The 27,748-nt window shown below is 43.9% G+C and overlaps 1 protein-coding gene across 1 annotated transcript; it reads left to right on the top strand.

Annotated features, from left to right (window-relative positions):
- The first annotated feature begins 1,677 nt into the window (after positions 1-1,677).
- Positions 1,678-27,550, top strand: LOC117665094 (stomatin-like). The gene is made up of 7 exons (XM_034416624.3): positions 1,678-2,105; positions 16,232-16,335; positions 17,271-17,343; positions 18,970-19,052; positions 21,288-21,491; positions 22,424-22,558; positions 25,234-27,550. Exons 1-7 carry the CDS (start codon positions 2,054-2,056, stop codon positions 25,426-25,428), a joined length of 846 nt encoding a protein of 281 aa, XP_034272515.2. The 5' UTR covers positions 1,678-2,053; the 3' UTR covers positions 25,429-27,550.
- The last annotated feature ends 198 nt before the right edge of the window (positions 27,551-27,748 follow it).

Here is a 27,748-nt window from a genome sequence, read left to right as displayed (position 1 = left end):
TCATAATCAACGGTGTCCTTGTAGAAAGGCTGTGGAGCAGATCAAGAGTCACCTGGTTGAATTTGGCGATGAATGAATGAATGAATGAATGAATGAATGAATGAGCGTTCAGCCAGCCAGGCAGAAAAGCCAACCCTTCAAGACTCCAAGATAGGCTCTGTTTGGTCAGACAGCAGAGTTGGAAGGGAACTTGGAGGTCATCTAGTCCAACCCCCTGCTCACGCAGGAGATCTGTACTAGGGATTCGAACCGCCGAACTGCCAACTTTTCTGATCGACAAAGCTCAGCGCCTTAGTCAGTCCTTAAATGGTCTTCCTCAGATAGATGTCTCCTTCTTTACTTTTATTTAATTACAGAATAGCAGAGTTGGAAGGGGCCTTGGAGGTCTTCTAGTCCAACCCGCTGCTCAAGCCATTATACCATTTCAGACACGTGGCTGGCTGTCCAATTATTTATCTCTTTTCCCAAATCTTAACTCAGCAACTTGGCAATGGCTCAGTGACTTCACCATCCGTGGCTTGGCTGGGTTGGGGCTCTGCAGGCAGCCAGCTATCGTGGTTTCATCCCGGGTTTAAGGCCAACGATAGTTGCTTTCAGTCCTTCTTCCTGTATCGGAGAAGAAGTCGACCAGATTCCCTTACAAAGAAAAGGCAGAGCAAGAAAGGACCGATTTCAAGAGTTGCGCCAGAGTTCAGAAACGGAAAATGTTTCTTCATTGGAGGGCAGAACGGGGCACAGGATGTCCTCATTCAAAGGGAGGGAGGGAGGGAGTTTATTTAAAAGCAAGTATGAGGAAAGAAAATATGCCTAAAATCTAGGGATAGCTAAACAAAACTAGGTCATTTCTCACTGGGGCAGAGAGGAAAAAAGATGTGACTGAGTTTTAGCCAACAGATTCATCTATCATCTGTCGGTCAGTTAGTCCGTGCGTCCATCCATCCATCCATCCATCCATCCATCTTCCTTCTACATATTTTCTATATCTGTCTATCACCACTCCACCTATGTCTATATCTCTCTCTGCCTCTATCTATTGTCTACCTATCTATCTATCTTCTATATCATCTATCTATCTATCTATCTATCTATCTATCTATCTATCTATCTATCTATCTATCTACTGTATCTATCTACCGTATCTATCTACCGTATCTATCATCTATCTATCTATTTATCTATCTATCTATCTATCTATCTATCTATCTATCTATCTATCTATCTTCCTGATTGCTTATTTGTATCCTATGTCTATCATTAAGTGTTGTACTTAATGATTTTTGATGAACGTATCTTTTCTTTTATGTACACTGAGAGCGTATGCACCAAGACAAATTCCCTGTATCCAATCACACTTGGCCAATAAAGAATTCTATTCTATTCTATTCTATTCTATTCTATTCTATTCTATTCTATTCTATTCTATTCTATTCTATTCTATTCTATTCTACTCTACTCTACTCTACTCTACTCTACTCTACTCTACTCTACTCTACCTACCTACCTACCTACCTACCTATCTATCTATCATCTATCTATCTATCATCTCTCTCTCTCTCATCTATCTGTATCTACCTACCTACCTACCATCTAAATTTTCTCCCTCCCTCCCTCCCTCCCTCCCTCCCTCCCTCTCTCTCTCTCTTATATTTATTTATTAAACGCATATGCTGCCCATCTCCCTTTGAAAAGCGCCTCTATTCGGCTCAACCACGATTTCGACCATCCACCCAGCGTAACAGCTAGCCAGGTTTCCTTGCCTGGAGGCAGATAAGCCCTTATCAGCCCACCCCCATCCCCCATCCCCCATCCAACCTGACTTCCCCCCCCCCCCACTTCCCGTCCAACTCCCCCTGCCTAGTGCCTTCCAGTTCGGTTGGAGAGCCCGGCGCTGGGCTGCGGAGGCTGGGCGCGGTAGTTCCCTTGGCCAGCTCGGGAGGGAAGGCGGGCAGAGGCGGAGCCCGCGGGTGAGAGAAGCCCAAGAGGAGGCGCCGAGCGAGGCCAGACGGGTGGCGCAGCGCTGGGCAAGGTGGCTGGGTCCAGGGTAGCGAGCGAAATGAGCGATCCGGAGAAAGGCAGCCGCGGGCAGCGGGAGCCACTCAAGATCGGTGAGTCGGGGTGGTGGCGGTGGCGAGGGGACCCCGGGAAAGGGACCCACCGGGTGGGTGAGTGAGTGGGAGTGGTCGGCTCCTGGAGCTTGATCCCGGGGACGATCGGGTGGGGATCCTGGATTTGGAGAGGGGAGCATCCCTTTGCCCCAAAGTGGGCTTCCTCTCTAGGGGGGAATCCCTGGAGATCCAACCTCAACGGGATTCCCTCCTCCTCTTCAAGCCGGGGTGGGCTTTTCAAGCCGCCCCTCGCCCCTTCTTTCAATCCTTTTTGGCTTTTTTTTTTGTGTGAGTGGTGCTGAAGATCAAACCTTGGCTTCCTTTGGTGGTTTCAGCGGCAGCCTTTGGCAAGAAGGCCCCGTTGGGCTCCGGGCCAAGTGGGGAGGGGCGCCCTTCAGAACGGAATGCCAGGAACGGGGAGATGTGGGGGGGGGGGAAAGAGCCTCTCGGTGGGGCTGCCGACGAGGGGGTGGTGGTCCATTCCTTGCATGAGCCCCACCGCCAAGGAGGACACCACCAGAACGTAAGGAAGGGTCTTTTCCCCCACCTTGCTTAGGAGGGTTTTCTTGGAACTGAGTCAACTTTGGCTTGGCCAACTGGATGCCCCTTCCTTCCCTTCTCCCGGAGCCACTTATGTGAACGGTGATCCCAGGGGTGTCGTCGCTGGGAAAGTTTCCAATTAATAAAAGTTCCCAATTCATTTTTTTTTAAAGAAAAACCTAAGGAAAGGTTTGGTGGGGAAGAGCCAAATCAGGGTCTTTGATCCTGGACCGATCAGAGGTAATAATGGGGGGTCTGGGGGGTGATTTTGGTAAATAAGAAACCATGTAGACTTTAATACCAGTAAATTGCGGTCACCGAATGTTATCTGAGTATCAGAGTGCTTTGAACTTTTACTTGGCTGCCGTTTAACCTGTTAATCATTTTTTTTCTTTGATAGATAGATAGATAGACAGACAGACAGACAGATAGATAGACTTAGACAGATAATAGATAATAGATAGATGATAATCGATCATGATAGATAGATAGCCATAGCATTTTATCATATTTTATTTATCTATACATTAAATTATTTTATTTTATTCCAATTTCATTTGAAACTGTATTTTATTCCAATTGCATTTTAAATCGTATTTTATTCCAATCTCATTTTAAATTGTTTTTATCAGATTTTAGTAATAATTTGTGTCTGGAACTCTGCATTTTGATATGGCCCAAGGGCTAATCAATAAGTAAATCTCTCTCTCTCTCTCTCTCTCTCTCTCTCTCTCATCTAATCTCTCTCTCTCTCTCTCTCTCGGTATCTATCTATCTATCTATCTATCTATCTATCTATCTATCTATCATCTAATCTCTAATCTCTCTCTCTCTAATCTCTCTCTCTCTCTCGGTATCTATCTGTCTATCTATCTATCTATCTATCTATCTATCTAGCTATCATTTAATCTCTAATCTCTCTCTCTCTCTCTAATCTCTCTCTCTCTCTCGGTATCTATTTATCTATCTATCTATCATCTAATCTCTCTCTCTCTCTCTCTCTATCATCTAATCTCTCTCTCTCTCTCTAATCTCTCTCTCTCTCTCGGTATCTATCTATCTATCTATCTATCTATCTATCTATCTATCATGTATGATAGATCAATTGGGTTGCCAACACAGGTAGTTCTCGACTTACAACAGTTTGTTTAGTGACCGTTTGAAGTTATAACGGCACTGATAAAAGGGACTGATCTAGGCTTTTTTTTGTCTCCGTTTAATGCATTTTCATCTTTCTTCCATCCACGTTTTTTAATGTTTTCGTCTAGGTTTGTTTTGCCTGTTTCATTTTTTTGGGGGGTGTGTGTGTGATTTTGTATTTGAGGACCCAGTTTGTGGAGGCAATAAGCTGACTTTGTATAAATATACAAAAGTATGAAGGCTATTGCTTAACGCATTGTAAGGCGCCCTGAGTCTCCGGAGACGGGTGGCATATAAATCAAATTTTTTTTAAAAAATCCTTTGAATAAAATAAAAAATTGTAAACACGAATAAACAAACAAAGAACATTTTGGGCTTCCAGTTAGGGAGGCCAACAGCAGCCAAAGCGATGGAATCATCCTTTGGAGGAATCTGCGTTTTTAAAATAAGGGCCTCTCCAGAGATTCATCTGTTTACTCAACAAACTCTTGCTAATTATCTGGGGTCTTTGTGTAGCTATTGGTTGCATTAAAAAGAAACAGAAATGTTTTTAGTCAGTTCCTCTAGAGATGTTTTTTTTTTGTGGTTGTTAAAGGAAGCTGGCAGGCAGACAAATTTTCATATAAAAGTTTCCATTTGCATAGCAAAACAGCGTTTCAGATATTGGAGGGGCTGCCGCAAAGAAGAGGGAGTCAACTTATTCTCCAGAGCACCTTTGAAGGCAGGACAGAGATGGATGGGAACTAATTAAGGAGAGAAGCAACCTGGAACTAAGGAGAAATTTCCTGGCAGTTAGAACAACTAATCAGTGGAATGGAAGTTGCCTCCAGAAGTTGTGGGTCCTCCATCACTGGAGGTTTTACAAGAAGAGATTGCATAACCGTTTGCCTGGAATGGGATAGGCTTTCCTGCCTGAGCAAGGGGTAGGACTAGAAGACTTCCAAGGTCCCTTCCAACTCTTGTTATTCTATTAATCAGTGGAATATCTTGCCTCCAGAAGTTGTGGGTGCTCCATCACTGGAGGTGTTTAAGAAGACACTGGACAACCTTTTGTCTGAAATGGTATAGAGCCATGATGGCGAACCTATGGCGCAGGTGGCACGCGCAGCCATGTCGCCTGGCACGCCAGCTCAGCTAGGGCACCGGCCAGCTAATTTTTGGGCCTTCTGGGCCCACCAGAAGTAGGGGAAGAGGCTGTTTCCTGCCTCCAGAGGGCCTGAGGGTGGGGTGGGGAAGGCTGTTTTCGCCCTCCCCAGATGCATAGAGAGGATCTGGAGCCAGGTGAGGCAGAAAAACGGGCCTACCAGGACATCGCGTGCCAGGAGCGGGGGGAGGGAGGTCACGCGCGCATGTGCGGGGCAGGGCACATAGAATTATGGGTGTGGGCACGCTCGTGCGTGAACCTCCCTCATCCCACCCCCTTCCGTGCGGGCCTGGATGGGGAGGAACAGGCTCAGACTCAACCCCTCCAAGACCGAGTGGCTGTGGCTTCCGGCGCCCCGATATAGTCAGCAGGTGCCATCGCTGACTATTGGGGGTGAATCTTTGCCCCCCACAGAGAGGGCTCGCAATCTGGGTGTCCTCCTGGACGCACGGCTGTCTTTAGAAGAGCACATGACGGCCGTGGCCAGGGGGGCCTTTTATCAGGTTCGCCTGATTCGCCAGTTGCAGCCCTTTCTGGATCGGGACGCCTTGCGCACGGTCACTCACGCCCTTGTCACCTCCCGGTTGGACTATTGTAATGCTCTCTACATGGGGCTCCCCTTGAAGAGCACTCGGAGGCTCCAACTGGTCCAGAATGCGGCCGCGCGGGTGGTTATGGGTGCAACCCGTTGCGCCCACGTGACACCCCTCCTGCGCGAGCTGCACTGGCTCCCAGTGGTCTTCCGGGTGCGATTCAAGGTGTTGGTTACCACCTTTAAAGCGCTCCATGGCATAGGACCCGGGTACCTTCGGGACCGACTTCTGCCACCAATAGCCTCCCACCGACCAGTCCGCTCCCACAGAGAGGGTCTCCTCCGGGTGCCATCAGCCAAGTTATGTCGGCTGGCGACACCCAGGGGGAGGGCCTTCTCTGTGGGAGCTCCAGCCCTGTGGAATGAACTGCCCCCCGAAATACGAAAGATTTCCGACCTCCGGGTGTTTCGCTGCGCTCTGAAGACCCTGTTGTTCCGCCAGGCAGGGTTACTAACATAACGTTTTAAATTGGGGTATTTTAAATTTCTGGGATTTTAATTGGAGCCTAATTATTTAATGATTTTAAATTTTAAATTGTTGTCGTGTTTTTTGTGTTTTTAAATAGGCTGTACACCGCCCTGAGTCCTTCGGGAGAAGGGCGGTATAGAAATAAAATTATTATTATTATTATTATTATTATTATTCCTGGCACGCGATGGCAAAAAGGTTAGCCATCACTGGTATAGAGTTTTCTGCCTAAGCAGGGGGTTGGATTAGAAGACCTCCAAGCTCCCTTCCGACTCTTGCTCTTCTGTTCTTGAAGGCTCAGATTAAAACACTTCCGGTGCTGGTAGTGCAATTTAGAAAGGCAACTTTTAATGGCACTTAATGGGATACGTTCCCAGGTCACTCTATTTGTTGTTGTTGTTGTTGTTTTTGTTCAATTATTCAATTATGGAAGGAGCTGTTGTGAACAAGCCCATCGCTGTCCTATCTCCAAGGCTGACCAAGTTTATAAATAAGCATAAAAAGTTTGTGAATGGCAGGTAGCTTTATGACATATGTGCAGCGGTGGGCTTCAAACATTTTAGCAAGGGGTTCTCTACCTGGTTGCTGGGTAGGCGTGACCATGGTGGGTGTGGCTTAGTCAGCATCCTGCATCATGGTGGGGGAACATTTTTGCCCTCCCTGGGTTCTGGAGGCTTTTCCGGAGGCCCTCTTCCTGTACTTCCGGTAAGCCTGTTTTTCGCCCTCCTCGAGCGTCCCCAGTGTACCCTGCACCAGTAGTGGGTTCTAAATTTTTTTACTACTGGTTCTGTGGGTGTGGCTTATTTTGTGGGTGTGGCTTGTGGGGGTAATGTGACTGGGTGGGCGTGGCCAACTTTTTTTTTTTTTTTTTAATTTTTAAAAGCATTTTTTTTCCTACAACCTCTTCGGCTGAAGAGGTTGCAGAAAAAAAATGCTTTTAGAAGCTTCTGACTATCAGTCAAGTCAGCTGGGATCGCCAGAGGCTTTTAAAGGCATTTTTTTCCCCTACAGCTTCTTCGGCTGAAGAGGTTGTAGAAAAAATGCTTTTAAAAGCCTCTGAGATCCCAGCTGAGCCGCACGATCATCAGAGGCTTTTTTTTTAATTTTCAAAAGCATTTTTTCAGCCAAAGAGGTTGTTGAAAAAATGCTTTTAAAAGTAAAAAAAAAAAAAAAAGCCTCTGATGAGGTGGGCGGGGTAAGTGAGCGGCGATCGGGCTGGGGACCGGTTCGGGGGCGTGGCCAGCCAATGTTATTACCGGTTCTCCAAACTACTAAAATGTTTTACTACCGGTTCTTGCGAACCGGTGTGAACCGGGAGCAACCCACCACTGCCCTGCAGTTACCTGCATCCAAAACGGGCTGCGTGGGGACCCTTGGGATGGGAGGGATGCTGTGGGAGGGGCCAGCCAGGAGCGGGTTTTGGGGGTTCTCCAAACTGCACAGAATCTTAGCTAGAGGTTCTACCGAACCCCTGCGAACCCCCAGCAGCCCACCCCTGCGTACGTGCCACCTTCGGGCCTCTGGTTGATTTCTGTCGAGTGAATAATAGGGTTCCTTCATGTTCGAACGGCATCTTACAACCCCAAATTTGATATTTAAAGTATCTTTCGGTAGGAAAGGAAATTTTTTTGCCTCCATCCTACCAGCATCCTAGAGAACCTGTAGAGTTGTCGTCATTTCTCTTATCGTTTCTCTCGAAGTCTCAGTCAGAGACGCCGGGTGAGATTGAATATTTGATGAATGATGGTCTGCGTCTCATACCTTTGTAGGCAGGTGGGGAAGTCAACTGACGGCGCCTGTCTGACTAAGCCGTAAGGTGATACAACCGCTTTACGGGTTCAGGGTGGTGCAGGAATCCAGCCATGGTGGCTTCATTGAGAAACATGGTTACAGCAGCCGCAACTAAAGTGATGTCATGAATGCTCCTTGAACAGACTATCTCCTGTGGGCCTTCATGTCCCTTCATGTTTCCAAGATCAACAAACGGTGTTTGTTCCAGTAGATACTGGAAGAATAGTCAAGCTATTCTCCAAAGCACCTGAGGGCAGGACAAGAAGCCATGGGTGGAAACTGATCAAGGTGAGAAGCAACTTAGAACTAAGGAGAACTTTTCTGACAGCGAGAACAATTAACCAGTGGAACAACCGGCCTCCAGAAGTTGTAAATACTCTAAAAACTGGAAGTTTTTAAGAAGAGATTGGATACCCATTTGTCTGAAGTGGATTAGGGTTTCCTGCCTAAGCAGGGGGTTGGACTAGAAGACCTCCAAGGTCCCTTCCAAGTCTGTTATTCTATTCTATTCTATTCTATTCTATTCTATTCTATTCTATTCTATTCTATTCTATTCTCTTTCCTCTCCTCTCCTCTCCTATCCTATCCATTATTCTATTCTAATTCTCTCCTCTTATATTCTATCCCTTATTCTATTCTACCTGTTGTTCTGTTCTATTCTATTCTATTCTATTCTATTCTATTCTATTCTATTCTACTCTACTCTACTCTTCTCTTCTCTCCTCTCCTCTTCTCTTCTCTTTCCTCTCCTCTCCTCTCCTCTCCTCTCCTCTCCTCTCCTCTCCTCTCCTCTCCTCTCCTATCCTATCCTATCCTATCCTATCCTATCCTATCCTATCCATTATTCTATTCTAATTCTCTCCTCTTGTATTCTATCCCTTATTCTATTCTACCTGTTATTCTGTTCTATTCTATTCTATTCTATTCTATTCTATTCTATTCTATTCTATTCTATTCTATTCTATTCTATTCTATTCTATTCTGGACTTCCTTGGTTTTTTTCAGTTCTTCAGCTCAGTTCTTCAACTGGAGAAGCTTCTTGGATGAGAAGTGACACATTTCCAAGAATGGGGGGGGGGGGAAAACCCACCAAGAAAGTCCAGTTGCTTTTAGAAAAAAACACTTTTGGGACAACCACGACCTGGATGATTGAGAACCTCCATAGACATTTCCACAAGTACCTTCTGAGGGACACAACAGGCAGAGCTTCAGATATTGGCAAAGCCACACGTCCCACAATCTCAACCAGCGGTCATGAAAGAAGCTAGGAGATGTCCTACAGAATAACTGAAGTCCAACTGTGGCGTATGCCTTTTGCAACTGTTTCGGAAGAGAAGTTCCTTCCGAGTTCGTTGGTTGCAGGGCGCAACCATGACAAGTTCACTCTTTCTACACTCTTTCCAGGCAGGCAGAAGCCCCACCTTGCTCCTCTGACATGTGGTTTGCCAATCCTTCTTCCGAGTATCCCTACCCCACCCCACCCTAAACCTTTTGCCAACTCCTAAGAATGTCACAATGGTTTGGCTTCCTCTTTGAAGCTCGTCTTCGGAAGCCCTGCCTTATTCTGTTCTGCTCTTATCTCTTGTTTTCTTCCGTTGGACTGAGGCAGGACTGAAATGTTCCTGGTTCGGAAGTGATGGAGGCGGGTGGTTCGGAGAACCGGTAGCAAAAATCCCTGTCTCTCTCCCCCGCCCCATTGCCCAGCTAAGCCGTGCAATCATCAGAGGCTTTTTTATTATTATTTTTAAAAGCATTTTTTTCTACAAACTCTTTGGCCGAAAAAATGCTTTTAAAAGTAAAAAAAAAAAAAAGCCTCTGATGATCGCGCGCGGCTCAGCTGGGATCATCAGAGGCTTTTAAAAGCATTTTTTCTGAAATTAAAGGATAATTAAAGGATAAAGCCTAATTTTTTAAGTGTTTTGTTTATTGTTTTTAATTAATGGGGCCAAATTTATATATATATATATTTTAACTGTATTTTAATATTTGTACTTGATGTTTTTACTTGGCTGTTCACCGCCCTGAGTCCTCAGGTAGAAGGGTGGTATACAAATTCAAAATAAAATAAAATAAATAAAATAAATAAGGAAAGCTCAAAGTATTTTTAAGGTATGGGACAAGTGGTATGATTGGATTAAGCGAAAAGAAAGTGGATAAGGATATACTTAGTAAAGTATAAAGATAATCTTGATGAGTATTAAATTTTACTTTTCTTTCTTTCTTTCTTTTTTCTAATAGTGAATTTTAAATTAAGAACTGATAATTGGGAGTGTATTTCCATGCTTATTTCATATAAATACCAACAATGACTTCAACGTCATGCGGATGGATGTGGGACTAGGTTATGAAATATATAATGTGTAGAGGAGAAGAATATATATAGATATGTAAAAGAATAGAAATGAAATGTCAACTATAAGATATGATCTATCTATATATATATATGAATATTTTATTATGGTTTTAATTGTTTTTATAATTGATAATTTAATAAAGTTTGTTTTAAAATTTTAAAAAAAGCATTTTTTCTAAATGCTTCTAAAATGTTTCTAAAAAGAAAAAATTTATTTATTTATTTATTTATTTATTTATTTATTTATTTATTGCGATTTATATGCCGCCTTTCTCCCTAGGGACTCAAGGCGGCTTACAAAATGACAACTTCAGTACAGATCACAATACAATACCAAATTAAAATCAGTAACCCAATTAAAAAACGATTTAAAATTATACCAGTGTAACCCCCAAACGGATCAGTTTAATTGGCGGAAGAGCCACGTCTTCAGCTCGCGACGGAAGGAAAGAAGGAAAAAAATGCCTCTGCCGATCAGGCAAGTCAGCTGGGATCGTCAGAGGCTTTAAAAGCATTTTTTAAACAACCTCTTCAGCCGAAGAGGTTGTAGAAAAAATGGTTTTAAAAGTAAAAAAATAAAATAAAAAAGTTGGCCACGCCCACTCAGTCCTATTACCCCACCACCACCAAGCCACGCTCACAAATTTTACATTTCACCACTGGACTGAGGTCACTGGAACAACCCGAAGATTGTCGGACAGACCCAAATATCAAACGGGGGACAAGTTCAGGGGTGAAATGCTACTGGTTCGCACCAGTTTGGGCGAACTGGTAGTAATAAAAGCTATTTCCGATGATGAGCTGTGCCACGCAATTTATATTTGCTAGAAAGCAGGAAATCTTTTAGCGAATCTAAATTGTGCAGCACAGCTCCCTCCCCTTGCTGTTCTACTTACCTTCTTAAGCCTCCTTTTTCCGTGTGAAGCACGCATTTAGCCTTGGTAGTACAGGGGTTTAAGGCACCCTGTTATTAAGCTGGTTATTAAGACCAGCTGCCTGCAATTACTGCAGGTTCGAATCTCGCCAAGGCTCAAGGTTGACTCAGCCTTCCATCCTTGCTAAGGTAGGTAAATTGAGGACCCAGTTTGTGGGGGCAATAAGCTGACTTTGTATAAATATACAAAAGGATGAAGGCTATTGCTGAGCACATTGTAAGCCGCCCTGAGTCTTCGGAGAAGGGCGGCATATAAATCAAATTTAAAAAAAAAAAAATTTGGTGCACACTTGCATGTGCATTTGGCGTGCACCACGCATGCACGCTCAGAGAAATGGTGGCAAACCACGGAGGATTTCACCAATGGGGACATGATCCCTACTGGAAGGACACAGAAGTGGAGAGAGAAGGAAAAAAAAAATACTTCAGAGTATTTTGACTGGTGGTTTTTTTGAGGGAGAGACTTGTAAATATGAAACTTGGCAGCTTCTCGTTTCTTGCAGGCTTATTTTGTTCAGATCAATCTGCCAGTTTGTGCTCAGAGAACTTGAGAATTTGGGGGTTTTGAAGAGTTATTTTCGCCTTGCCCAATCCTTCCTTCTCTGCAATTTTTCTCCCCCCCTTCGGAGGGGCTTTTCGGCATTGCGCAAGCTTAGAATCTCCCCAGCATTTCTCGAACGGGCTGCAAACAGACACAAAGGGCAAATCCAGGACTCCCAAGTCTTCTTGTCAGAATATCTTGAGTCTGGATTGGGAAAGAGATTTGTGCATTTACGTGCGAGAGTGCATCGTCTCCCTTCTGCAGTGCCATTCTTTGATTGCAGCTCTTCTCCGGCGGGACAGCCTTGACTATCTGTATTTTTAAGGCCATGGTAATTGTAGGATTTAGAAACTTTGGACTTTCAGCCAGCATTACGTGGGCTGGCCTTGACAAGCCTGACGTTGTTCTTGGGAAACAGGGCAATGAGTTCAGGCAGTTGTAAAGGAAAGGAGGATTTATCCTGTTTAGGAGGTGCCACATCCCACAGCAGTTTTGGGTGGGCAATATAAAAAAAAACCCCACCATTTGAACAGGGGAGCATTGAAACTACAGCTTTTCTAACGGAGGATTTTGGAATTCCGGTTTTATCTTTCTTATCATTAAGAATAATTTTTATCCCTTTTATACTTTTCTATAATAGCAATAGCACTTAGACATAGATAGATAGATAGATAGATAGATAGATAGATAGATAGAGACAGACAGACAGACAGACAGACAGACAGACAGACAGACAGACAGACAGCAATAGCTCTTAGACATATATACTGCTTCACAGAGCTTTTAAAGCCCTCTTTAAGCGGTTTACAGAGCCAGCCTCTTGCCCCCAACAATCTAGGTCCTCATTTTACCCACCTCGGAAGGATGGAAGGCTGAGTCAACCTTGAGCCAGTGAGATTTGAACTGCTGACAGTGGACAGAGTCAGCCTGCAAAACTACATTCTAACCACTGCATCCCCACGGCTCTTAATGTTTATTAAAAACATTAATAAAAATAATGTTTTTTTATTATTCGTGTTTTTCTGTTAACTAATTTGTTACTCGTTTAAGGCAGGAGTCTCCAACCCTGGCAATTTTTAAGACTTGTGGACTTCAACTCCCAGAATTTCTCAGCCAGGACAAAATAGGGTTGTTTTTTTTTCTGAACTCGGCCGATTTCTGTTACGCTGTATGTTTTAAAATTAGGCAAACTGCCCACTGAGAATCCATTACCGATCGCAACATATTATTCTGTCAGTCCTAATTTTCATCTTTTATTGGTTTTAATGGTTTAATTGGTTTAATGAGCCGTGGTGGCGCAGTGGTTAGAGTGCAGTAATGCAGGCTACTTCTGCTGATCACCGGCTGCCAGCAGTTTGGTAGATCGAATCTCACCAGGCTCAAGGTTGACTCAGCCTTCCATCCTTCTGAGGTGGGTAAAATGAGGACCCAGATTGTTGGGGGAAAGAGGCTGACTCTGTAAACTGCTTAGAGAGGGCTGTAAAAGCACTGTGAAGCGGTATATAAGTCTAAGTGCTATTGCTATTCCTTCCTTATCTTTCTTCCTTCCTTCCCTCCCTCCCAGTGGTTAGAATGCAGTATTGCAGGCTAATTCTGCCAACTGCCAGCAGTTCGATTCCTATCGGCTCAAGGTTGACTCAGCCTTCCGTCCTTCCGAGGTGGGTAAAATGAGGACCCAGATTGTTGGGGGGCAAGAGGCTGACTCTGTAAACCGCTTAGAGAGGGCTGTAAAGCACTGTGAAGCGGTATATAACTGCTATTGCTATTGCTATTGAATGCTTTTAATACTTTTATTTGTCAAGGACTCTAATAAAAATGGATGGATTGAGGTTCAGTGGCTGATTTAGCTTGTCACTTCACTGGATGTCCTCCTTGGCTTAACAGTCAAATGTCTTGAAAGAAATGTGTAGTTGCCTTCCCAGGTTAAGCCTTTCTTTGTTGTCGTTGTTAAGCTGTGTCTGGGTCTTCGCAACCTCCTGAACCATAGCATGCCAGGCTCCCCGCTCTTAGAAGAATAAATGTTTGGACTACGCACCATTTAAATATGTACCACCTTGGCAACAACACATTCAGTTCACATCTGAAGCTTAGCTAAGCGATTTTCCATGGAGGAAAAAAAAAATAGCTCTAAACATCCTGGCTGGCACAAACGATGAATAAAAATTGGTGTCTGCAGGGTGATAGTCGCTGCTGATAGCTTATCATTCCTGAAACATATTGTTTCTATAACCGCCACCCTGCAAAATGCAATCCTGTTTTAATGCTGGGTTAATTTTAATGCTGGGTTAATTTGTACTGCGTTTTTCATGCTCCCTCTCTTAAGCCTGAAATGGGCGGTAGCAACTTGCTTTGATGCAATTCCAAAGAACAAGGGGAAGGAGAAGGAGAAGAAGAAGAAGGAGGAGAATGAGGAGGAAAAGGGGAAGGAGAAAGGGAAGGAGAAGATAAATAAAGAGGACAGGAAGAAGGATAAGGAGGAGGAAGAGGAGGCGAAGATGAAGGTGAAGAAGAATGAGGAGGAGGAGGATGAGAAATAACAGAGTGGGAGTGGGGTTTGCATGGAGGAGGAGGAGGAGAAGAAATGAGGAGACAAAGAGGAGGAGGAGGAAGAGAAGGAGAGGAGGAGGAGGAAGAGGAGGAAGAAGAAGAAGAAGAAGAAGAGGAAGAGGAAGAAGAAGAAGAAGAAGAAGAAGAAGAAGAAGAAGAAGAAGAAGAAGAAGAAGAAGAAGAAGAAGAAGAAGAAGAAGAAGAAGCTTCCTCTTGATCTGGAAGTCTAGAAGGAGACACCCATCTATCTATGTAGCTTTTTCATTCACTGTCCTTTTATGTCCTGCTTTATGACCTGAACTTAACCACAGTGTCAGGTGTCATGTGCAAGAAAACAAAACAGTACAGAAACCCAGAGTTGGAAGGGAGAGCCTGCAGGAATGCCAACGAAAACATCCTAGAGAGTTGAGCGTCCAGCCTTTGCTTGAGTAGATTCAATAAAGGGGAGTCCAGCTCTTTTTCTGGGCAACTGGCTGTATTGTCCTAAGTAACTAAGTAGGATTAAGCCATGATTAAGCAGAGGCTTTCCAAATGTGGGCTCGGTAACCAAGTAACCATTCCTCTCTTCTTTGTAGGCTTCTTGGAGATGTTTGAAGCCAAGCTCTTTTCATGAGTGGTGCCAGAGAGAATGAACTAGCATGGGAAAATGCATCTGCCAGTGGTTAATTCACATTTTCCTTCCGGCTTTTTTTTTTCTTCTTCTTCTTTGTTTCCTTTTTCTCTTTCCCACACATTCTTTCCAAAGTTTGGAACGTTCAACAGCCCTGACTCTTGAACTTACTTTGAGAACATCGCTTTCTCAAAAATCCAGGCTCCGTTTCTTGCCAAGACGCCCCTTTTTCATCGCTCCTTTTCCTGATCCAAAGTTGTTGCAGTTGTTTTCGGGTTTTTTCACTCCCGAAAGGAACAAGCGCTAAAAGAAATGTCGGGAAAACGTCTCCCGGGAAACCCCCAGAAATTGATCGTGCAATTTCCTACGTCTTTATGAAAACAGAATCACTAAATCCAACAGTTCAGCTTTGCAAAAAAAAAAAAAAAGCCTCTGATGATCACACGGCTCAGCTGTGATCGTCAAAGATCCCAGCTGAGTTGCCTGATCATCAGAGGCTTTTAAAAGAAAAAAAAAGCCTCTGACGATCAGGCAACTCAGCTAGGATCGTCAGAGGCATTTAAAAGCATTTTCTTTACAACCTCTTCGCCGAAGAGGTTGTAGAAAAAACGGTTTTAAAAGTTTAAAAAAAAATTGGCCACGCCCACCCAGTCACATTACCCCCACCACCACCAAGCCACGCCCACAGAACCGGTAGTAACCAATTTTAGATTTCACCACTGGGGAAACCTCTGGGCGATCGCTTGAGACGGGAAGTTAATTCTGCTAATTTCTGCATCGGTTTTTAAGAAGCTGGTACTTCTTGACTTACGGTCATTTGTTTAGCGACTGTTCAGTTACAATAGCGCTGGAAACCTATTTACCATCTTTCAGGCCTACGAGTCGCCAGTGGTGGGATTCGAATAATTTAACAACCGGTTCTCTGTCCTAATGACCAGAGTGGGTGAGCATGGCCATGGTGGGCGTGGCCACGGTGGGTGTGACAGGCAGCATTCGGCCTCCTGCACCCCCCTGGGAGCAAAAAAGAGCCACAGTGGGGGGTGGGAGGGAATGCGCCGCCCCCTCACACCATGTTTTGAGCCTAGGAGGCCTCTTTGTACTTACCTGGGAGCCAAAATGGAATGCTTGGGGACTCCTGGAAAGGGAGGGGTGGGAAGGGGCGTGGCCAGCCAGAAATTTAACTATCGGTTCACCCAAACGAGCCCGAACCGGCTGAATCCCAACAATGCCTACGACCGTTGCAGTTTCCCGTGGTCACGTAATCAAAATCCCGATGCTTGGCAACCGGCTCATATTTATGACCGTCGCAGTGTTCCCGGGATCCCCTTTTGCGACCTTCTGAGAAGACAAAGTCAACGGGAAGGCCAGATTCCCTTAACAGATGTGCGACTAACTTAACGACAGCAAGTGATTTGCTTCACAAGAAAGGTCGTAAAATGAAACGTCTCTTTTTTTTCCCTTCTAGATGGCAATTCCGGCAGCCTTGGGTTTTGTGGCTGGATCCTGGTTATATTTTCATTCGTACTCGTGGTTGTCACTGCTCCTATTTCCATTTGGTTCTGCATAAAGGTAAAAAGGAAAAGTTGTTTGTTTGTTTTTTTAAACCACATGTCCCGGGATAATGTTGCAGGATCTAATTTGGGCTGGTCACCGGGACCAAAGGTTTCATCTTCCAATCTTTTGGACTCCTGCTGGAGCCCATTTGTTTTATCTAGTCACCAGGGTAATCCATGCAGTTTATTTAGTGTCCCTGTGACTAGGTAGGACAGGTGAGGAGGAGCCCACCACCAGATTGCAAGTGGTCAAACGAGGAGACCCAAACTTCCTGGTAGCCTCACGTTGCAATGAACGAGGACACACATTCAATGTTGAAGCTATTAAGATTGTTGGACGAGCAGGGACAAAAACAGCCAGGGAAGAGATTGAAGCCCCTCGTCAGCCAATAGGAATGTTGATTTACCACCAAGGATTTAGAACAGTGATGGCTAACCTTTTTGCTATAGGTTCACCATCATGGACTTAGAAGGGTCCCAATAAAGAGTTTTTGGACATTCTTGTGCACTTCTGTGTGATCTTCTCCTCTATATTTTGGTCCACATGTGCTATTTTTTTTTAAATTTATTTATTTTATTTCGATTTATATGCCGCCCTTCTCCGGAGATTCAGGGCGGCTTACAATGCGTTAAGCAATAGCCTTCATACTTTTGTATATTTATACAAAATCAGCTTATTGCCCCCACAACTGGGTCCTCAATTTACCTACCTTAGAAAGGATGGAAGGCTGAGTCAACCTTGAGCCTTGGCGAGATTTGAACCTGCAGTAATTGCAGGCAGCTGGTCTTAATAACCAGCTTAATAACAGGGTGCCTTAGACCACTGTACTACCAAGGCTCTTGCTAGATGTGAAGATTGGTGTGGGTGGGTGGAAATAGACTGGGGTGTATAGATTATTTAAAGCAATGCTTGGAAAAACCAACCATGGCTTCCTCTCCTCTCAATTGCAGATTGTCAAGGAATATGAGAGAGCCATCATCTTTAGACTTGGACGTATCCTAAAAGGAGGTGCAAAGGGGCCAGGTGAGTTATGAATATGGTACATGCAGTGGTGAAATCTAATATTTTTTACTACCGGTCCTGTGGGCATGGCTCGGTGGGCATGGCTTGGTGGACATGGCAGGGGAAGGATACTGCAAAATCTCCATGGTCCTGGAAATGGCCTGGAAACAGCTGAAAAACAGCCTGAAAAATGCCCAAAAAACAGAAATGCGTGCTCTGGGCAGCTGGTTTTTGGGTTTCCGGTTTGGGCACTCAGTGCCGAAAAGGTTCGCCCTCACTGTTATAGGGTCTGCTTCTTCAGCAGGAGGTTGGACTAGAAGACCTCCAAGGTCCCTTCCATCTCTGTTATTCGGTTATTCTGTATGGTTATACCCTTCGCTCCATTATTCCTCCTCCTCCTCCTCCTCCTTCCTCTTTCCATCTCTCAGTATTCCATAAAAAGGAAATCTGGTGAAGTTTGAACCAAGGCAAGCTTTTTAAATCTTTTTTTTTTTTGGAAACTTTTTTTATTTTTATTTCTCATAAACATACTTAAGTGTACAATCCAAGGGTGAAATGTAATTTTTTTTTTTAATTTGATTTATATGCCACCCTTCTCCGGAGACTCAGGGCGGCTTACAGTGCCTTAAGCAATAGCCTTCATCCTTTTGTATATTTATACAAAGTCAGCTTATTGCCCCCACAAACTGGGTCCTCAATTTACCTACCTTAGAAAGGATGGAAGGCTGAGTCAACCTTGAGCCTGGAGAGATTCGAACTTACAGTAATTGCAGGCAGCTGGTGTTAAATTACAGTGCTCTGTCTGTTGAGCTATCCAGGCTCCTTTTTAAAATTTTTAAAAATTTGTTACTACCGGTTCTGTGGGTGTGGCTCGGTGGGGGTAATGTGACTGGCTGGGCGTGGCCAACTTTTTTTTTTTAAACTTTTCAAAGCATTTTTTCTAATGCTTTGAAAAGCCTCTGCCGAACAGGCAACTCAGCTGGGATCGTCAGAGACTTTTCAAAGCATTTTTTTTAACCACCTCTTCGGCCAAGAGGTTGCAGAAAAAAATGCTTCGAAAAGCCTCTGACGATCCCAGCTGAGCTGCATGATCATCAGAGGCTTTTTTTTTTTAAACTTTTAAAAGCATTTTTTCATCGGAAGAGGTTGTAGAAAAAATGCTTTTAAGAGTAAAAAAAAAAAGCCTTTGATGATTGTGCGGCTCAGCTGGGCATGGTGGGAGGGGGAGCAGGGATTTTTGCTACCGGTTCTCCGAACCACCCACCGCCATCGCTACCGGTTCGGGCGATCCGGTGCGAACCGGGAGCATTTCACCCCTGGTACAATCTCTTATCCATTATTAATCATACATATTATCTTTCAACTTTTATATTAGTTCATTCTTCAACCTAAAATAAATAAATAAATTAGGGTCTACTCGGGGTTGCTCTTCTACCATTCTATCTCCCTTATTTTACGACAACCCTTCCTCTCCTTCTCCCCTCTTTCCCAAGGCAAGCTTTTCAAATCTGACCCTCGTGATGACCGCAGAGTTTTTTGGAATTGCCAGCAATGCAGAAGGGACTGTTTGGGGGGAAAGCTGGATTAAGTATCTTCCGTGTACCCACTGACCCTGAATTCAATATTTCTCCCCCCTTCCCCTTGCAGGGCTGTTTTTTGTCTTGCCTTGTACGGACAATATCATCAAAGTGGACATGAGGACCATCTCATTCGATATTCCACCGCAGGAAGTAAGTGTTCCCTTTCCTTGCTCTCTTGGCTTCCCTCCGAGCATACTGGATATATAAATAGTCTCCGCTCCTCACCTCCCACCTACCGGATTCTCCAGTCCATGCCACTGTTGCAAATGTTGCGGTCGAAATGCCAGTTCGACTCAAAGCTGCACAATAGGAGGAGGGGAGGGTGTTTCCTGCAGAGCTTCACCTGTCCTGCTATCTCTTGATCTGGTTCTGCTGGGTGGCTGAGAAAATTGGGGCTCTGCACAATGAACTGAACATGTTAAGTGCTTGGTTTCTGAGTTGATGGAGATCTTTCTCATTTGTTTGCCTCTGAGAAGATTTGGCAAGTCCTCCTCCTCCTCCTCCTCCTCCTCCTCCTCCTCCTCCTCCTCCTCCTCTTACTCGTCTTCTTCCTCCTTCTCCTCATTTCTTCTTCTTCCTCCTCCTCCTTCTCATTTCTTCTTCTTCCTCCTCCTCCTTCTTTTTCTCTTCCTCCTCCTCCTTTCTTCTTCTTCTTCTTCCTACTCCTACTCATCTTCTTCCTCCTTCTCATTTCTTCTTCTTCTCCTCCTCCTCCTTCTCCTTCCCTTTCTTCTTCCTCTTCCTCTTCCTCCTCCTCCTCCTCCTCCTCCTTCTTCCTCTTCTTCTTCTTCCTCCTACTCATCTTCTTCTTCTTCCTTCTCCTCATTTCTTCTTCATCTTCTTCCTCCTTTCCCTCATTTCTTCTTCTTCTTCTTCCTCCTCCTTCTTTTTCTCCTCCTCATTTCTTCTTCTTCTTCTTCTTCTTCTTCTTCTTCCTCCTCCTCCTCCTCCTCTTCCCCCTCCCCCCTCCCCCTCCTCCTCTGTCTCCGAGAATTACAGTATTCTGTCTCCGAGAATTGCTGTGAGAGCATTTTGCACCCTGAAAAAAAGCACCCATGAATCATTTTTGTAAGCAATGTTTTTCCAGTGAGGAAAAACCCAGCACAGATTAAGGGGCCTTTTCAGGAGAAGCTGCATTTCTTCTGCACAAAATCAGTGCAGGCATGTCACGTCCCACTTCTGAACAACGGAAGCCCGAACATCCTGTAATTGCCTTGTTGACATTGCTAAAAATAGAAAGAGTTCTGACGGTGGCTATAATAACGCACACCAAATTTTTATCGGGGTTCGATTCCAAGAAAGACTAAGCTAAGCATGACCACAGCAGGATCCATTGGGATCTGGGAAGATCTGCTCCAATTTATCCATGAAAGAAGCATAATTACAGCCAGGTGCATTTCTAGGTGGACGGATGCCTTCAATCATGAGGTGGTTGGCTTGGGTCAACGCAGTCCCTTGTGGTTGAGAAACCAAACTAACTTTCTTTAAAACCCTGACTTGGCCTAATGTTCAAATCAGATTACAGGTATGGCGTTTCCACAGGAACTTTTCCTCTCCTTTTGCAAACAGGTTTTGTGTCTCTAGGTTAATCCTTATGCGAAACAAACCCACGAGGCTTTTCACAGCTCCTTTTTAAAGTTTCTGTTGGGGTTGAGTTGTCACTGAAATGTTCTAACCTGGAATTAAGGAGAAGCTTCCTAACCGTGAGGGACGTGGTGGCTCAGGGGCTAAGACGCTGAGCTTGTCGATCAAAAGGTTGGCAGCTCAGCGGTTCGAATCCCTAGTGCCGCGTAATGGGGTGAGCTCCCGTGACTTGGTGTTGGTGGACAGGCGAAGGATCTGTTCCCTTGGCAAAAGGGGAATGAAGCATTTATTAGGTCAAGAAGAAGATAACATTTGGAAGTGACTCATTTATACATTAGTGGCTTACCCTATCATTGTTGATGGGTATGTATTTTTTCCCTCTTGCTATTTCCTTGATTAAGCTATTGTTTTCTGCTGGATTGTTTGTCTGGTATTAATCCCTGCTTATCTGGGTTTCTCTGCCTGTGCTCTCTGAGCTCGGTTTGTTTTCTTGCAGACATTTCATGACCCAATTAGGTGATGTCTTCTGTGCTAGAAGGCAGTGAGGGTTCAGGGGTTCCCCCAAAGTGTTGACAAGTGATGTCTCCCAGCTGAAAAGCCGTAAGCGAAGAATTGTTTGGATTATGAAACAGCCAGAACTCCTTTGACTAATTAGCTAATTCCCCAAAGCCAGCTCTCTCTTTGTTTGTTTGGAAATAAGCTGTTTGCGTCAGTCTTATTAAGAGTTTGTCAACAAGCGCTGACTCTCCGGGCCTTCTCCTCCTCCTCCTCCTCCTCCTCCTCCTCCTCTTCCTCACTAAGATCCTCACCAAAGACTCCGTGACGGTCAACGTAGATGGAGTAGTCTACTACCGAGTGCAGAACGCCACTCTCGCCGTAGCGAACATCACCAACGCCGACTCGGCTACTCGGCTGCTGGCTCAAACTACTCTCAGGAATGTGCTCGGGACCAAGAACCTTTCCCAGATCCTTTCCGACCGGGAAGAAATTGCTCACAGCATGCAGGTAAGCAAAGTTGGACGTCCTTCGATGGAAAGGAAGATTTACTTGTTCTGAAGATATAAGCAACTAAAAAAAAAAAAAAGGCTTCTGGAAGAAGTGGGAACGCCCCTATATCGATATTTTTCAAGGGTGGGGGAATTTATAGGCAGTCCTCGATTTACGACCGCAATTGAGCCCAACGTTTCTGTTGCTAAGCGAGACAGGGAGGCTTGCTCGATTTTTTACGGCATTTCTTGCCCCGGTTGTTAAGGGAACCCCCACCGTCGTTAACTGAGTAACATGGTTGTTAAAGGAATCCGGTTTCCCCCTTGATTTGGGTCGTCAGAAGGCCGCAAAAGGAGAACACAAATATGAACACGTGGTCGAGTGTCCGAATGTTGATCAGGTGGCCACGGGGTTGTTGCCATGGCACATTAGTCCCAAAGATATTTTTTTTTCAAGAGGCAACTGGACTTCCTTCCTTGGGTTTTTCTTTGAAGACGTTTCGCTTCTCATCCGAGAAGCTTCTTCGGTTCTGATTGAACATATAAATCCATCCATTCCCACCATTCAGTTGGAGCGGAAGAAGCTTCTTGGAAGGGGAAGCGAAACGTCTTCGAAGACAAACCAGCCTCTTGAAAAAGCACCTTTGGGACAACCATGAGCTGACGGATGACTGAGAATCTCCATAGACCAGCGGCGAGGATTTGAATCCCACTACTGCCATAGATACACAATAAGTGTGAAAAAAGGTCATAAATCACTTTTTCCGGTGCCATTGTAACTTTGAACCGTCATTAAACTGAAGGTAGTAATTTAAAGACGACCTCTATTTATTGAGACCCAGGATCACAACTCCTGTTTGCATCCGAAGTACCTTTAGATCAGTGTTTCTCAACCTTTAAGAGGTGTGGACTTCAACTCCCTCCCTTCCTTCATTCCTTCCTTCTCAACAGGCCACTTTGGACGATGCCACGGACGACTGGGGCATAAAAGTGGAACGGGTGGAAATCAAGGATGTGAAGTTACCAGTCCAGCTTCAAAGGGCCATGGCGGCTGAAGCCGAAGCTACTCGAGAAGCCAGAGCAAAGGTGGGTAGTGGTGTATATTTGTTTCATTTAATGTGTTACTTCATTATTCCTACTAGCATTTTCATTCAGCTTGGATAGGGTGGTGGGAGAGAGAGAGAGAGAGAGAGAAGGAAGCTAAGAAAATGTTTTTCTTTCTGCCCGGATTTGACCCGAACTCCTCTTGGTAACCCCCAACCAATCAGAACACACCTCCACCCAATCAGAACACAGCCAAGCTCCCACCCAATCAGTTCACACCCCCACTGGTAATTAAAAGGAAGAAACAGCTGCGATCACACATTGCTCCTAGAAGCACGAAGCCGAAAACACCAGCCTGAAGATGACGAATGAGACTTCGTCGAAACGTCGCCAAGACACTTCCAATTTTACGCGGGAGAAAACCCGAATAACCAAAGACCTACCTACAAATACCCGCGAAAACCTCAGAAAACAAATACACACACACACACACACACATAGTATATATATATATATATTGGTCTACCTCTGCATGTGGGAGGGAGCATACTGCTTCCCTTTCGCCTTTCAGCTCCAATCCAGGAGCCCTCAAGCAGTTGCATTCATGACAAACCATTTAAAAAATAAATAAATTTGGCATATATTTATATATCATTTAGTATAAATTTTATATACCATTTGGTATAAATTTTATATACCATTTGGTATAAATTTTATATATATAAAATTTATATTTCGCTGATGAAGAAATAGAGGGAGACTAGTATAGATCTATTTCAAGCTATTTAGCTCTCATCAGCTAGCCATCCCCTTACTCGGATTCGAACTTGGGCTGCCTGCATATCTGAGTAAGGGTATGGCTAGCTGATGAGAGCTAAATAGCTTGAAATAGATCTATACTAGTCTCCCTTTATTTCTTAATCAGTGAAATACATATAAATTTGGTATAAAATGGTTTGTTATGTAGGTCTTTGGTTATTCGGGTTTTCTCCCACGTAAAATTTCTCCCATCCAATCAGAGCACAGCCAAACCCCCAACCAATCAGAACACACCTCCACCCAATCAGAACACAGCCAAGCTCCCACCCAATCAGTTCACACCCCCACTGGTAGTTAAAAGAAAGAAACAGCTGCGATCACACATTGCTCCTAGAAGCACGAAGCCGAAAACACCAGCCTGAAGATGACGAATGAGGCTTCGTCGAAACGTCGCCAAGACACTTCCAATTTTACGCGGGAGAAAATCCGAATAACCAAAGACCTACATACAAACACCCGCGAAAACCCGCGAAAACCTCAGAAAACATACATATATATACACATATACACATATACACACACATATATATATATATATTTGTTTTCTCAGGTTTTCGCGGGTGTTTGTATGTAGGTCTTTGGTTATTCGGGTCTTCTCCCACGTAAAATTGGAAGCACGAAGCCGAGAACACCAGCCTGAAGATGACGAATGAGACGAATGAGACTTCGTCGAAACGTCGCCAAGACACTTCCAATTTTACGCGGGAGAAAATCCGAATAACCAAAGACCTACATACAAACACCCGCGAAAACCCGCGAAAACCTCAGAAAACATACATATATATACACATATACACATATACACACACACACACACACATATATATATATATATATTTGTTTTCTCAGGTTTTCGCGGGTGTTTGTATGTAGGTCTTTGGTTATTCGGGTCTTCTCCCACGTAAAATTGGAAGCACGAAGCCGAGAACACCAGCCTGAAGATGACGAATGAGACGAATGAGACTTCGTCGAAACGTCGCCAAGACACTTCCAATTTTACGTGGGAGAAGACCCGAATAACCAAAGACCTACATATATATATATATATATATATACACATATACATACACATACACATACACATACACATACACATACACATACACATACACACACATATATATATATATATATATATATATTCTGATTGGAAAACACCTTCATAATTGAGCAAGAGCCATGATTACAGGTTGGAAATTCTTTTTTAATAGGAGTGGAACTTCATTTAAATCAGACCCGTGACTTAGGAGTATCAAAGGCCCTTCTGTTCTGTTGTAACACGCAGGCAGGGCTTAGGTTTACTTAAATGTGTGTGACTCTGCAGGTGCTCGGAAAAAACCACAAGATTAAGCCCCTTTGTGTGGTTGTTGTCGCCACCGCAGAAATCAGGAAGACAAACACACAAATGTCTCACCGAGTTGTCCCACAGGAAAAGCAAATATGCTAGCAAGGAGGATAATCTTGAAATCTAAGTCTGATCTATCGAACCGTAACTTTGGACAGGCATGAGCACCTCATACCTACCCTCCCCATATGCAGTATTGTTCCTCCATGTGTCAAACTCGATTTCATTGAGGGCCGCATCAGGGTTGTGTTTGACCTTGGGGGGAGTGGCGGTAGGAGGGCGTAGCCAGGGTGGGCGTGTCGGGGGCGCCTATGGTGGCCCGAGCGCTCTGCCAGCAAAAACGGGCTCCCGAGCTCTGTTTTCGGCTGCAACCGCCTCCTGCAACCCTCTGCCAGTGAAAACAGAGCTCGGGCGGAGCTGCACGCAGGCTGGTCCTTCACTGTTTTCAGGGCGGCCCCGCGAACCAGATCTAAACACCCCGTGGGCCGGATCCGGTTTGACACCCCTGTTTTAGAGCTTTACTGGACATGAGTCTTTTTCCTTTCCCTTCCAGGTCATCGCTGCTGAGGGCGAAATGAACGCTTCCCGGGCGCTAAAGGAAGCCTCAATTGTCATTTCGGAGTCTCCCGCCGCCCTCCAGCTCCGCTACCTGCAAACTCTCACCACCATCGCCGCCGAGAAGAATTCTACCATCGTCTTCCCCCTGCCTATAGACATGCTGCAAGGAATTATGGCAATGAGACACTAGCAAAGACAGCCACGTTGGTGAAAGAGAGAAGGGCTCTTGGGTGGGAAAACTAGGTTAAATGCAAAAGTCAACGACGGCTAGGGGAGAAATTACAACCATGTAGAGTTTGTAAGTATTTTGCATCAGCTGGATTCTCGGCGTTGTCCCTCTGAACAAATAATAGAAGTCCCATTTTGCTTCTTCCCCCCTTTTAAAAATTATACAGATTAACAGAGTTGGAAGGGACCTTGTAGGTCATCTAGTCCAACCCCCCGCCCAAGCAGGAGACCATTTCTGACAGATGGCAGTCCAGTCTCTTCTTGAAAGCTTCCAGTGATGAAGCTCCCACAACTTCTGAAGGCAACTTCTGTTCCATGGGTTGATTGCTCTCACTGTCAGAAAATTTCTCCTTAATTCCAGGTTGAACCTCTCCTTTCAAAGAGAGATTTCTTTTATACACATACATATATAATTTTTACTAAAGCTTTTTCAAAAAGGAAGACAAAACCGAATACAAACTAACATCAAGGAAGAAAAAGAAGAAAAGGATCAAAGGCAAAGCTAACGAGCAAGAAAGGAAAATCGAAAAGGAAGAAGAAAGAAAAGTTACCAAGAAGTAACTTCCAGTCTTCTTTTCAGCACTTATTGCAATTATAAATTCACCTCTTCCATTTAGAATTTACAAGATAACTCTCTTCTTTCTGTAAATCTGGCCCGTCTAATCCTCAAAGCCATAAATTAAATGTTTATTGTTTTTCCTCCTTCGTGCAAAAAAGTCTATATGGGAAGGAGTTTAAGAGAGACTGTTTTTGAGTGCCTTCCAGCTCTTAAATATTTGGAGGGTGAGTGAAATAATTGTTTAGAGTCTGGCTTTTTGAAGAATTATATTTTTTTTAAACAAAAAAATATTTTCTTCGTTTCTCTCTTGGGAAGACAGCTTCCCTTACAAGAAGTCAGATCTTCCATAGTGGCCCCGTTGCCAAGAGATTGTAACAACGCACAGATTGTAGTTACGGAGATAATGTGCTTGTTAGCGACATGTTATGTTCAGATAACACACAAGCATCTTCTTTCCATGTAACCCGATATCTGGTTTTGCTATGTACATTTTTAAAAAATATATATATATATAAACAAGAGAGTTGCTTTTTAAACCGTCTTTAAAAAGAGGAATGTATTTCATTTCCTGGTTTTGATTATTTATTTTTTTTCTCCCCCGGAAAAATAAAACCATAAAGAAGATAAATCTCATGGCCAGAAATGAGGCTGATGCCTTTGAATCTTTAGTTGAGCTTAAATTTATTGTTTCCTAAAAGCTAAAAAGCTCGACATTTATTTTAAGACGTCTGTGATCAGCTGCCTGCATGGTCATGTATCTACCTGAAAGGAAGCTTAATTTAACATTATGGCCTCCTCCGGTGATTGTTGTTTCTATTTCCACATTCTCAGCAAGTTTAAAATAATTCCTCTGAAAGACCAATAAACCCCATAGGCTTCCTTTCAAGTGAGTATAATGTTTTTTGTGCTAAATCTCAGCTTTTTTGCTAATATACTCTACCGCGCTGATGTTTTAAGCCCCGTATCTCTGTATATTTGCATTGTGTATTTTGTAAACTTGAGATCTGATTGAAATCAGAACTATAGATAATTGTGACTGAATCAGCCTTGTGGTTAATTGTAATTATCACATTCAGCATTGTGTGTGTGTAAAGTTTTAAGAACAGGAAAACAGGTTAGAAAAATCGTAGGTCTGTCAGATGAACGCTTAAAGGCTTTTCAATTGTCTGAATCAAGGAACCTGTGTTGAAATATTATATATATATTATATATATAATATATAACTATATTATAAATATTGTAACATTCTCTGAAATTAAAGTGAGATCTGGCCACTTTAATTTCATGGTTAATTTTAATTCAGCTCGCAATGATAGAGTCCAAATGGAAGGTGTTTTCCCAAAGGGCAAAACCCCCCCAAAAAAACACACACCAAAGAAACTTTTCTTTAAGCCCGTTTACCAAAAGTGCTCTTAATATCGCGTACAAAAGGAAAAAAAAATATGGTCAGTGAAAACGTGTCTGAATTCTAAAGTGTCCTTGTTTATCAGCTGACGTTCCAATAAAAAAATTTTTTTTTCTTTTATCCTGTTCGTGTTTCTGAAGTCCTTGGCAAACGTTTTCTTGAAAAGGAAGATATTTTGGTGCTCTCTGAGCTTGGCGGTTTCCTTGCAGAGGTTTCAAATTCAAATTCAAACCTTTTATTGTCCGTGCACAACGTATGTGCAATGAGATTGGTGGCGCTCCCTCAGTGCATCCCCCCCAACACAGAACAACTCACAGT

This window comes from Pantherophis guttatus, chromosome 16 (genome assembly GCF_059756535.1).
Source record: "Pantherophis guttatus breed Tessera chromosome 16, ASM5975653v1, whole genome shotgun sequence".
Classification (NCBI taxonomy): domain Eukaryota; kingdom Metazoa; phylum Chordata; class Lepidosauria; order Squamata; family Colubridae; genus Pantherophis; species Pantherophis guttatus.
Note: the sequence above shows the minus strand (reverse complement) of the source record. Positions and strands in the feature narration are given on the sequence as shown.